General features: G+C 34.1%; 1 protein-coding gene across 1 annotated transcript in view; it reads right to left on the bottom strand.

Annotated features, from left to right (window-relative positions):
• Window positions 1-734: 734 nt before the first annotated feature.
• LOC127561279 (zinc finger protein 620-like) overlaps window positions 735-12,355 on the bottom strand; it is a 112,033-nt gene continuing 100,412 nt past the window's right edge. The window contains exon 2 of the mRNA XM_051996567.1: window positions 735-889. Coding sequence (XP_051852527.1) covers window positions 735-889 — 155 coding nt within the window. The remainder of the gene's footprint in view (window positions 890-12,355) is intronic.

Here is a 12,355-nt window from a genome sequence, read left to right as displayed (position 1 = left end):
TCAGGTTTTGACAGAATATCACTTAATGGTATGGCAGCAGGGATCAGACTAGCTCTCCCTTTTGTTCACAGGTAGAGTCCAACCTGACTCTTATCAATCCTCAGTGTAGATATATTGCTTATTTTCCCCTTTCTCCTTCTCTCATCTCCCATCATCTTCTTTTCCTTTTCCTTTCATCTTTCTCCATAAGTATCTCATGACTTTCAGTGCTTAAGTCTGACAAAAGTCAATTTAGTCGATCAAAAAAAAAAAAAAAAAGGGTGCAATTCCTGAATTATATACTAGAACTCATTTAAATAATAGTCACAAGATAAGAAGTCAATTATGCTGAAATACAATTATGAAAATTTTAAAAATAAGTTCATGGGAAGATGGCAAACTAGGCATTTTCTCTGATCCCCACAATCTCAAAAGCTTCTATAAGACAGAAGCTATGTATCAAAAAATAAGGCAACTTAAGCTATTTCCATGATCTAGGATGCCAAGAATCCAAAATGAGGTTTAAAAATTTTTCAGGAACTGATGCTTACCGATCCTGAGCGCACTTGTTACTCCTGCACTTCGCATATTCCTGGCAGCAAGGTTACATTAGCAGATGCATGGACACACATAGGCTTATGTCAAAACTCATTCTACAATTTGGCTCCTCCTCTCTATTTCTAGTGTTATAAAGACCTGAGGTCCAGACTGTGAAACTTTCCTCATGTCTCAACAGTGAACTTGGCTACAGCCCTTTAAGGAATAAGTGACTGCCAGAGGCTACAAGGTGAAAACACTAGTTCTGTAAAGGTCTGAACTTCTGAGAGCTCTGAACCATAGGTACTGGGAAAAGGAGGCTTTAAACTACTGGTATCAGCAAGCTCTGAACTACAGTTGCCATGCCAGAGAACTAAGGAACAGAGAAAGTGAGATGGATCTACAGGAAAAGACTTTGTGGAATGCTGTGCATTACTTCATCAGGTCTGAGGGAAAAATACAACATCAAACGGGGACCAGTTCTAACTACTAAAAGTCAGTTGGGGTAAAGACTTAGACTAGTGATCTGTGAATTGCCCTATGTGGGAGGAGACTGAGACACTTTGAGAGCCAACTCCAAAGAAAACCACAATCAGAGGAGAGGGACTTAGAAAAGAACAAAGAAAATGAGTCGAGGAAGGAAGGAAAGATGGGAAGTAGTTTTTGGAACACATTTTTCCATTCCTTCCTTCTTTTTCTACTGGATGTAGAATAATCTTGTATTATTCAAATGCCCTTTCCTTATATTTTTAGGTTTTTCTCCTGACAAAATTACTGTAGACCAGAAATGCTAATGGAGTGAAGAAATGCAGATAGCAACAGTTAAATTACACAGAGAAAAAGCTGAAGTCAGAGAAGAGGTGAACAGGGGAAATTATTGGCAGAGCCTAGTGACAGACTGCCTATACATTACTGTATGATAGGATACAAGAAAGGGGAAAGGGCTGTACAATAGAAAGGACTGAATTATTCACTGGGGTCAAATCAAGGATTAAAAATGAAGGATAAGGTGACCTCTGTAATCTTAGAGAAAAACATTTAAAGGAGAATAGATAAGAAAGAGGAGGGGAAGATTGAAAAGGAGAGGAAAGGAGAGAGTTCTTACTTTTAATGTGGATGTCCACTGATAAATAAATGCTCTTATGGGTGAAGGGAGATGAGGACTTTATACTGGATGAGGGCTTGGGGTTTTGGTGCCTCAAAAGTTTACATGTTCCAGGAGCATGAAGCTAGGACCACTGGAGCAAACCAGAACTTGAAGGAATGGGAGAGAATGGACCCAGGGAAATGTAGGAGGAAAAAAGTCAAGAAGAACTGGCATAGGAAGGTAGGAGTAAAAAGGATTGTCTTGCCATGGGGTATAATTCTCTTTGAAAACTGTAATATTTGAGGTTTTTTTGATACAATGGAAGAGTAGAATCTATGGGGTAAATCCTACAAAGCAATAAGAGAAATCATTTAGATGGCAGTGCCTATGGATATTTGGAAGTTTTGATAGTGTGAAGAATACAGATTAAAGAGAGAAGCTAGATAGATAGAGATTGTGAATCAGAGAATGAGAGTTTAGAAGACATAATGAAGAGAATAAAGGAAATCATTTTTGAAAGGGATTTAAAAAATGAAATTTAAAAAAAAAAAACTAATGAACTGAACTAGCTAAATAATTGGGATTGTGATTTGCCTAGGTCGCATATCTAGTAAATCTTTGTGGACAGGTTTTAATTCAATTTTTCCTGACTTTAGAGCTGTTTAAAGTATACTTTCCATATTTGACAGCTCCTTCCCTATGTTGGTGGAGATTCAGACTGATATAAATCATGGTTACTTGTAAATTCATTTAGAAGATTTTCACCTAAAAAAACTAAAAGAAAGCAATGACAATGTTATCTTTATTATTCATTCTGAGGAAAAACACTTTCAAAAATACAACTGCTTTATCTTTTGTGAAGGACAAAATGCAAATTTTGATAAAGTACATTTTTGCTTGCAAACATTCATACCAAGAATATTTTTTTTAAACCCGATTAAAAGAGTATCTTGTTTTGAGATAGAGAACTGATTTACCATCCACTATTAATAATCTTTATATTGTATCATTATTTTTGTTTCTAAACAATTCTGTGACCTTGGGGAAAATAGTCACTCTATGCCTGTATTAATTTTTCACCATCTATCCAGACTAGAATAGGCAAACAAATCTGGGTTTGGAATCAGAAAGTGGGTTTGAGAAATGGAACTAACACTTAGTAGTTGTGTGACTATAGCCAAAGAACATAGTTTATTAGTAATATTTAAACTGCTTTTTAAATGGGCAGTTGGGTGGCACAATGGATATAATATATCAGGCCTGGAGTAAAAAAACCTCACCTTCCTGAGTTAAAATCTAGTCCCAGACACTTACAACCTTGTTTACCTCAGTTTCCCCATCTATAAAATGAACTGGGTAAATAAATAGCAGACCATTTCGGTATGTGTGCCAAAAATACCCTAAATGAGACCATGAAGGATTGAATATGACTGAAAACAACTGAACAACAATAATCTAAATAATTGACTTAGCATAATGAAAACACTAAAAACTAAGTATAAATGTAATTTATCATTATTCTATTTTCCCAGAAAAATGAGGAGGTTTCAGTGATCATTAAAACAGTAGCCACAGTTCTTTGGAGAATGGAATTTTGAAACCAAAAACATAATTTTATAGAAGAGTTGAGATTAAAAATAGATTAAAAGGTTTACTTATTAGGAGATGTTACTCATTCTTCCACTAATTTCTAGATTTTGATAGCTACGAGGAGAGATACCAGAGTCCCACTGCTCTAGGTATAATGGTGAAGTTTTCCAGTCTGAGCACTCTGTGGCCAGTCTTGGTGGCCAGTTTAGGTGGTCTTGTCTTCAAGTTCTAACAGACAATACTTTACAAAGCAATTGATACCTCTGAGAAGAGGCAGTTTCTATAAAGGACAAAGTATTCAACTTGGAATCAGGAAGCTCTGGGTCCAACCATAGATTCTTATTTCAGTAAGCCCAGGTAACTCTCTGAGCATCAGGCAAGAATTCTCTTGATTCTATTAAGCCACTGACAAGTAATAAATCTACTGATGGAGAGAGTTTCCTACACTTAAAAAATCAAGTATCCTTCTGTTTATTTCTTAGGCCTCTAAAAAAGTCTGTATTTATATACTTTATTCAATTTAGGATTAACTGAAAAAAATGTAAAGTTCTTCTCTTTCATAAGGAGAATTTGAAAAAAATGATGGAAATAATAAAGAATGGATTTAATTTTCTAGGTTAGATGTTCAGCCATTGACCAAGAAGTAGAAAAGGAAAGCTGAAAGCTCCCTAAAATGATGCTGATTGAAATTTAGCTAATTGAGTTTTTTAAATTGATAATCCACATATAGGGGGTTATTTTTAAAGGAAGGCTAGGATTTGTTAGAATGGGAGAGGGTGATGATGAAATATGGTCTAGAAAATAAATGCAAATTTAAGCTGTTCCTTGATTGTTTTACAATGATAAAACATGATTCTGTAGGGTTCTGTGAACAACTAACTTACAATAAAGACCTAAAAAGTGAAGTGCTCCCATGGGCTTATAATTGGGAATTTAGATTACAGGTTTTTATTATCTGATGGATCATTAAGTTAGCATAGACTCTAGTCAAATCAACAGAAGAATTACAATTCAACCCAGATAGAAGTAAATCAAGTTTTTAGTCTGATGGATTCCATAATTTCCAAAGTTCCAGAACACAATGAAGTTCCCTGTGGGGCTGTACTACATTGTCCAACTCTCTTATGACATACTAAGTCCTTCTCCATATTATGTTTTTCCAGGGTCTAAGCAGCACATTCCACAAAATCCTCTTGCATCTCCTCCAACAAATCCATATTTTTTTTATGCTGTAAGTCTTTCATGATTACATCAGGTAAGAGAAGCTAGCAGCTGTCACTGCCCCTATAGGAGTAATACTCCAATGGGACAAATACTTTCTTAGCCAAATCTTTATGCATCTCCAATTGTCTTTTTTCAACAAGTATTAATAAATAGGTTTCTATAATGTCAATGGCACAAATAATACAAAAATAAAAATTACACAGTCTCAAGGAAATTACATTATATACATTCCACTTATGATTCTAAGTCATAAGTTATTGGCAAGAAAACTGCCAAGAACATTTTGAGGGACCTTTTTTATTCTGTCTTCTATGAAACACTGCCTAGATTTGCTGTTGTTTTTTTTTTAACCTAGGCAAGAACACTATGAAAAGGTATTTGAAAGGATTCTTATAAGCAACATAAAACACCTCCTTTCAATCCTTTTAGATGAAAACTGTACTATAAATTCAAGCAACTATTTCTCCCAATAAGGTATAGATCCAAACATGAAGTAGTTTGAGTCCATCCTCACTCCAGAAAAGAAACACTATCCCAGAGTCTGAAAGAAGTGCTTTGGAGGTAGAGTCAAAATAGTAGAGAAAAGGTAGTGACTCACCTGAGCTCACCCCCAAAATCTTCCAGGCACCTTTAAATAATACCACAAAATAGACCTGGAGTGACAAAACCAACAATAGGACTGGGTAAAATAGTTAGCCAAAGACAACTTAGAATATCTCCAGGAAAGGTCTGTCACAGATAGGTAAGAGTGGAGCACAGTTCAATCTAGGTCCTGTCAGTGCAGGTCAGATCCCAGAAAAGTAGAAGCAAGCCTTAAGAGTCACTTAAGAGCAATATCTGTTTCTAGAGTACTCAGCCCATGGACAATAAAAGGGTCGAACAATTGATCAGAAGGAGACCAAATTGACCAAAAGGAAAAAGAAGCACAAAAATTCACCAAAGGAAGAAAAAAACCTTTAAAAAGTAAAATTGGCCAAATGGAATATGAGTTACAAAAGATAAATAAGTCCTTAGCTATTAGAATTGAACATATAGAAACTAAGGATTTTAAAAGAAATTAAGAAACAATAAAACAAAAACAAAAGAATGAAAAAATAAAAGACAATGTGAAATTTTCACTGGAAAAACTCAGTTGGAAAATAGGGGTGGGAGATTTTTTTTTTACTTAATCATATTTTATTTACATTTGAGTTTCAATTATATTTGAGTTTGATTTTTTCTCCCTCCTTTTCTTCCCTATCTCTTCCCCAATGCAACAAGCAATCTGATGTGGATTATACATATACAATCATTTTAAACATATTTCCATATTAGTCATGTTGTGAAAGAAAAAAAAAATCAGAACTAAAGGAAAAGCCATGAGAAGAAAATGATATGTTTCAAACCACATTTAGTCTCCATAGTTTAATAAGGTTGAACTGTTTATATTTCTACATGGAAAGATAATATTTATAACTCATAAGAATTCTCATTATTAGAGTAGTTAGGAGTATATATATATAAACAGAGGACACAAGTTGAATAGAATATAAAGATATATCTTAAAATTTCAAATTAAGGGATAAGAAGAAAGAATGCTCCAGAGGAAAGGGTAAATGAGAGATAAATTACCTCACTTTATAAAAAAAAAAAAAATAAGAAATTTACAATGGAGGGGAAAGCAGAGGATGACAGGATGAGGGTGGGGAGGCGTGAGTAAACTTTACTCTCCTCATAATAAGTTCAAAGAGGGAATAACATACCTATTCAACATACCAATTCAATACCTATAAAAATCTATCTCACCATACAGAAAATAGGAGGAGAAGGGATAAGAAAAGGAGGAGTGATAAAAGGGAAAGGAAAATTAGGGGAAAGAATAATCAGAAGCAAAAACATTTTTTTAGGAGGGACAGAGTGAAAGAAGAGAAAGAATAAAACAAACAGGAGTAGGAGAAAAAGCATGGAGGGAAATACATTTAACAATTGCCAACTGTGAAAAAATTGAAGCAAATTTTTCTGAAGAGGTCTCATTTCTCAAATAAATAGAGAATTGAGTCAAATTTACAAAAATAAAAGGCATTCCCCAATTGATGAATTATTGAGAGTTATTAGATGAAATGATTAATCAAAACTATCTGTAGCCATATGAGAAGATGGTCTAAATCACTATTAATTGGAGAAATGCAAATTGAAACAATTCTGAGGGACTATGTCATACCTATTATATTTGCTAAAAGATCATAAAAGGAGAATGACAAATGTTGGAAAGGATGTGAGAAAAATGAGACACTAATGCATTGTTGGTGGAGTCATGAACAGATTCAATCATTCTCTAGAGCAATTTGGAGCTATGTCCCAAGGGTTATGGAATCATGCATATTCTTTAACCTACCAGTGCCACTCCTAGGTCTGTATCACAAAAGATATAAAATAAAATAAATCTATATGTAAAAAAAATGTAACAGTTTAATAACAGCTCTTTTCTGAATTGGAAAATGAAGAGATATCCATCAATTGGGGAATAACTGAATGAATTTTTGTATGTGACTAATGATCATGCTGCTCTCAGAAAAATCTGAAAGAACTTTCAAAAGCTAATGCAAAGTAAAATGTTCTGTGTACAAAATAATATCAATACTATAAGACAATAAGCTGTGAATGACTTAGTGATTCTTATCAACACAATGATCCAAGACAATTTTGAAAGACCTATGATGAAAAATGCTATCCATCTCCAGACAAAGAACTGATGGTGTCTGAATCCAAATAGAAACATACTTTTTAAACTTTATTTTGTGGGGAGCTTCTTTGGGGGTTTGACTCTGCTTTATTTCACAACATGAATAATATGGAAATGAGTTTTACATGACTACATATGCATAAACAATATGGAATTTTTTGCCTTTTTAATGGGGAGGTGGGGAGCTAGGAAGGGAGAGAATTTGGAACTCCAAATTTTTAAAGCAAACATTAAAATTGCTTTTACATGTAATTAGCAGAAAATAAAATGCTAAGAATTCAAAAAGAAAATAGAGCTTTCAAGATCCTAGGCAAGGGAAAATTTCTTTTCTGAGTTATATTATCCCTATTATAGTCAAGCTCCCATCTCGATTACCAAATTGCCAATTATCTAAGCAAATCGCCCTTCAAAATTCTTATTAGCATTGTCATTTAAACTGATTAATTGCTTTGATTTGTTAGCATAAATCAGATTTTTAATTACTTGAGCCCAGTAGACACTAAAAGATTTTAAAAACAATTACATTCTATTTAGAAAGAAAGTATGGATCATAGAGTTGCTTAGCATCACTCTGAAAGACGATGATGATGTCTATTTTAAACAACTCTTGGGCGTTTTCTCAGCCCTCCCTCTCTTTGACATCTCCACAACATTTCAGAACACTTTCTCCACCTGAATTGTCTCCTTTTTGGGTTTTTGTAATACTGTTCTCTTATTATTGCCTTCCAATATGAAGGACCAGTACTCCATCTTCTTTGTCCATTATTATTTGTGCACTACCCATCCACTTTGAGTGTATCCTCCCTAAGCCTCTGTTTTTGGCCTTCCTCTTATTTCTTTCTATATTCTTGATTTCTGAGGATTCTATTGATTTCAGTATCATCCTGGGTCTCTGTTGAGCTCTAAAATACCAATTGCTTATTGGAACTAGATGTTTGAAAGACACAGAAATCTGTTGGAGCCAGTTCAACTATTAAATTCACCTTGGGAATCAGCAAATGCTATAAATCAAGGCTTGATTCTCATTGATTGACAGACTTAAGAAAGTGATGGAAAAATGTTAGCAATGCAGATTAAAATTGTGTGTCAAGGGAACTTATTTTTTCTCAGAGGGCTGGTTGTTAAACATTTACCAGCACATCAGGCATCTCAGATATCTCAAATTTAATATGTCGATATAGAATTCATTATCTTTCCCCTGAATTTTGCTCCTATACTGGTGAAACAAAGCTGGATTTGAGATACAATGTCAGATTTGAGTTCTGTACCCAATACTTAATAACATTGTGATATTAGCTTTGGTTTTCTAATATGTAAAATGAGGATTATATATAAATATCAAAGTGACATTCCAAAAACACTATTCTAATCTTATCACTATCCTGTTTAATATATTTCAGTGTCTCACTATTTACCCTTAAAATCTAATCCAAGCTCCTCTACTTAAAGCCTTTCACAATTTGGCTTCATCTAAGATTGGCAGCAATATTATATTTTTTTTTCTTTCATGCACTTGTTGGTCCAGCCTTCATTGTTTATTAACCCCATATTCCATCCTTATCTCCTTTTATTTGTATAGATTGTTCCCCATGATTGGAATGCCCTCCCTCGCTCCTAAGCTCTACCTCTTAGAAACCTTAATTTACTTTAAAGCTCAATTCAAATGCTTTCCTGATTCCCCTCATTGTTAAATCAACCAAACCAACTTGAAATTATTACATATTTATATATGTGTATGTATTCACTATATTAATGTACATGTTACATATTATAAATATAACATATATTTCTATATAAATATATTATATGGATGTGTGTTCATTCCCCAGAGAGAATGTTAACTCATTGAGGGCAGGAACTTTCTCATTTTTGAATTTGTATCATCTACCTTTAGCACAGTCCCTGATACAATGTTTAATAAATGCTTGCAGGTTGGTTGGTTGATTGATGGCCAAATAATTTCTGAAGGATTTGATTGGGGTAAATGATGAGGTGGGATTCATTAAACCTTTATAGTCAGATTTAATTATACTGTCAGAAATTAATTTCCAGAACATCAAACAAGAGTAGAAATATAGCTACTGAAAGAATGGACCAGACATTTAGTTGCTCTCCATTCACATGGAGCTTTTTAAGGAGTGTGGAGAATAAAAAGTTGACTACAAAGAGATCAGCTATGTATATATTGTTGTTTGTAACCATTATTTCCTGCTTTTCTTTCCATGATATCCTTAGGACATCATGATCTCTTTGTACATATGGTATTATGTACCCTCAATCCTAGATTACTCATCTTCCCAATCCCCTATTCACACACCATATTTTAAAGAAATTTCCCTAGTCCAACAAGCAGCCTTAGAGTATAGAGGAGAGATTTGCTGGATCTAGAGTCTTCCAGACTGAACTCCAATTTAACCACAGACACTTGCTAGCTATGTTATTCTGGACAAGCCTTTTAACTTCTGGTTGCATTAGTTTTCTTGTTTACAAAATGGGGATAATAATACACCCACTTACCAGTGTTGTGAAAATGAAATGAAATAAATTTATAGTTTTTTGAAAGCCTTATATAAATGATTCTTATTTTTAAATACAACTACTTTTTTCCCAAAATAATTTCATTTAATTGTACTTTTTTCCTTAAACCTTAAAATTGAAGAACATAGTCTTAATAGGATCGGTATATCTGATCACATCACTGACAATTCAGACCAAAATCCAAAATTATAAATAAAACCAATACTGAGAAAAAATATGTGGTATAAAATTAATAAGGTTTAACCCTGAATTATTGAATTATTTAAATACATTGATGAAAATCAAATGCAGAAAATAGACAACTGAATTGACACTGACAAGGACTCCAATAATTTCTTCTAGAAGTTAACTGGTACAAGGAGATCACAGTGCCCTCTCCCCACCAAAAAAAAAAAAAGCCCAGAAAATACCTTGGTCAGTAAATATTTGACTTTCTTGTCGAACAGAGAGATAGTTGCTAAACACTATTCTTGAGGATTCTGATTCACAATATTTCCAATAGTATACATAGAGAAGTGAAATTAAACCTCACTTCCAGTATTTTTCTCTGAAATGATCTGACATAAATGGACTTTCTTACATAAATCTCATAAAAGATATGTTTCTAGGAGACTATTTTCCCCAATGTTTTTCTTTATTTTCTCTGTATTGCTTTTCTTCTTCATCTTTATTGTTCTAACTTTCTTCTTTCTCTAGTTATTGGTCTCTCTTCTTCCCTCTGTCTATTTCTCCTTTAACCACGCTGGGAACAATGCACCAGCCAGTCATCTGACTCCAGAGTCAGGCTGAAATCACTTATATCATTATATCAGGCAGTAAAGTTAGGTATCTATATTCCTCCATCTTGCTACTTCCTCCTCCTCCCCACTATGACATATTTTCTGCCAAAAAACCTTACTTTCCTAATTTCTTCTATCCACAAGTTTTTAAGTAGTAGTCTACCTTGATTTTAATTAGGTCCATTTACTTACATTCCCTATGACCCCCAGGCACTTGACCGACTACTCAAATCTTAGCTATGCTATTATTTATCTTCAATAATAATAATAGCAAATATTTATATGGCTCCTTATGGTCTCAAAATGCTTTAAATTTTTTAAAAATATTATCTCATTTTATTCACCCAACAAAACTAGAGAAGTACCATTTTTATCCCTATTGACAGATGAGGAAACTGAGATAATTTGCCCAAGATCACACAGATAATAAGTGGCTGAAGCTGAAATTCAATTCAGTTCTTTCTGACCCCAGGTCCAATGCTTTATCCACTGTGCCACCTAACTGCCTCCATAAAAGAACTTGGAAAAGTCAAAAGTAACTTAACTTCTGTCTTTTCCGAGTAAAAATTTTCTGTTCACTACATCAGTGGAAAAATACCAGGTCAGGAGACAGATTCTAATATTTTCCACTTATTTGTTGAGTGTCTCTGGGCAAGTCATGTTAGCTTCCTAAGATTCATTCAGAGTTTTCATCTGTTAAAGAGGAACTATATTACTTTCCTAAAGAATGTTATGAGAATAGATCAAACAATAAATTTGAAAGAGCTTTGAAAACATTAAAAGCATTATAAAAATATGTTATCACAATTTGAGGATTTTTTTAAATAATAAAGCATGATCAAATCCTTTCTCTATTTTTCCCCAAAATTTTAAATAGAAATATTTTTACTCATAGAAAAATATTTGTGAATAGAGTGCAGGCAGCTACAAAACAGAGAATATCCTCACTGTAGGTAAAAAGCATAGTTAGAGTCCAACTTTTGCCCTATGTGCAAGACTTGGGGAAAAACTGGATCTGTAAGAAAAATCCTGTAACCCCAAGACTCTAGGATGAATAGCGGGAGTGACTCCACATCATTTGTAGTGTGGGCTAGGAAAGGAATTTGAGGTGAAGATTATCCAAGGAAGAAGTGAATTCTGATCCCAATAGATGTCAGTACTGACATGTAAAACCCCATTTGTCCCATTTTCATTATGTCTCTGCTTGGTCTAATGCTATTCTTCAACTAGGAACTACATTCATATGGCTCAATGCAATTCAGCAGCAAGCATCTATCTAGTGTCTATTATGAGCATAGGGTACTCTGCTGAATATTAAAGCTCCAAAGACAGAAGAAAAATTGTCCCTGCTCTCAAGAAACTTAGATTTTATCAGAGGGATATAAACAGGTCAGTTTATACATGACCATTTGGGGGGAAGAGGAAGAAAGAGCAAGCATTAACAACTAAGGGAATTAGGAAAGGTTTTCTGTAAATAGATGGTACATGAACTGATCTAATGAAGCAGGAGTGCATTCCAGGAATGGGTTGTATCTAAGAGCTCAATTTAGAACAAAGAGAAGCTAAACTTCCAACTTGGAAAGGAAGGCTTGAACTGAGCAAAGGCACTGCAGTAATGCTTTCAGAGGATGGGTGGGTCATTGGGAAGCAGATGGAAGACGGGAAAGCTTCAAGCAAATCAGAATAAAGATGGGACTGTTCAACTGACATGGTTGCCACCACATAAACTTTTAGCAGAATCCAGGAGGCAATTTGCTATATTCAAGTCATCTTTGCCACAGATAAGATATCACATATTCCTCTTCCTCTTTTTCTTTCTCCTCTCTTCTTCCTCCCCTCACTCTCTACTTCTTTCTTCTTCTCATAACAATAATTTAATAATAAAATATAACTATTATT

The sequence above is a fragment of the Antechinus flavipes genome, chromosome 4, assembly GCF_016432865.1.
Source record: "Antechinus flavipes isolate AdamAnt ecotype Samford, QLD, Australia chromosome 4, AdamAnt_v2, whole genome shotgun sequence".
Classification (NCBI taxonomy): domain Eukaryota; kingdom Metazoa; phylum Chordata; class Mammalia; order Dasyuromorphia; family Dasyuridae; genus Antechinus; species Antechinus flavipes.
The sequence above is the reverse complement of the archived record's forward strand: the minus strand, read 5'-3'. Positions and strand labels throughout refer to the sequence as shown.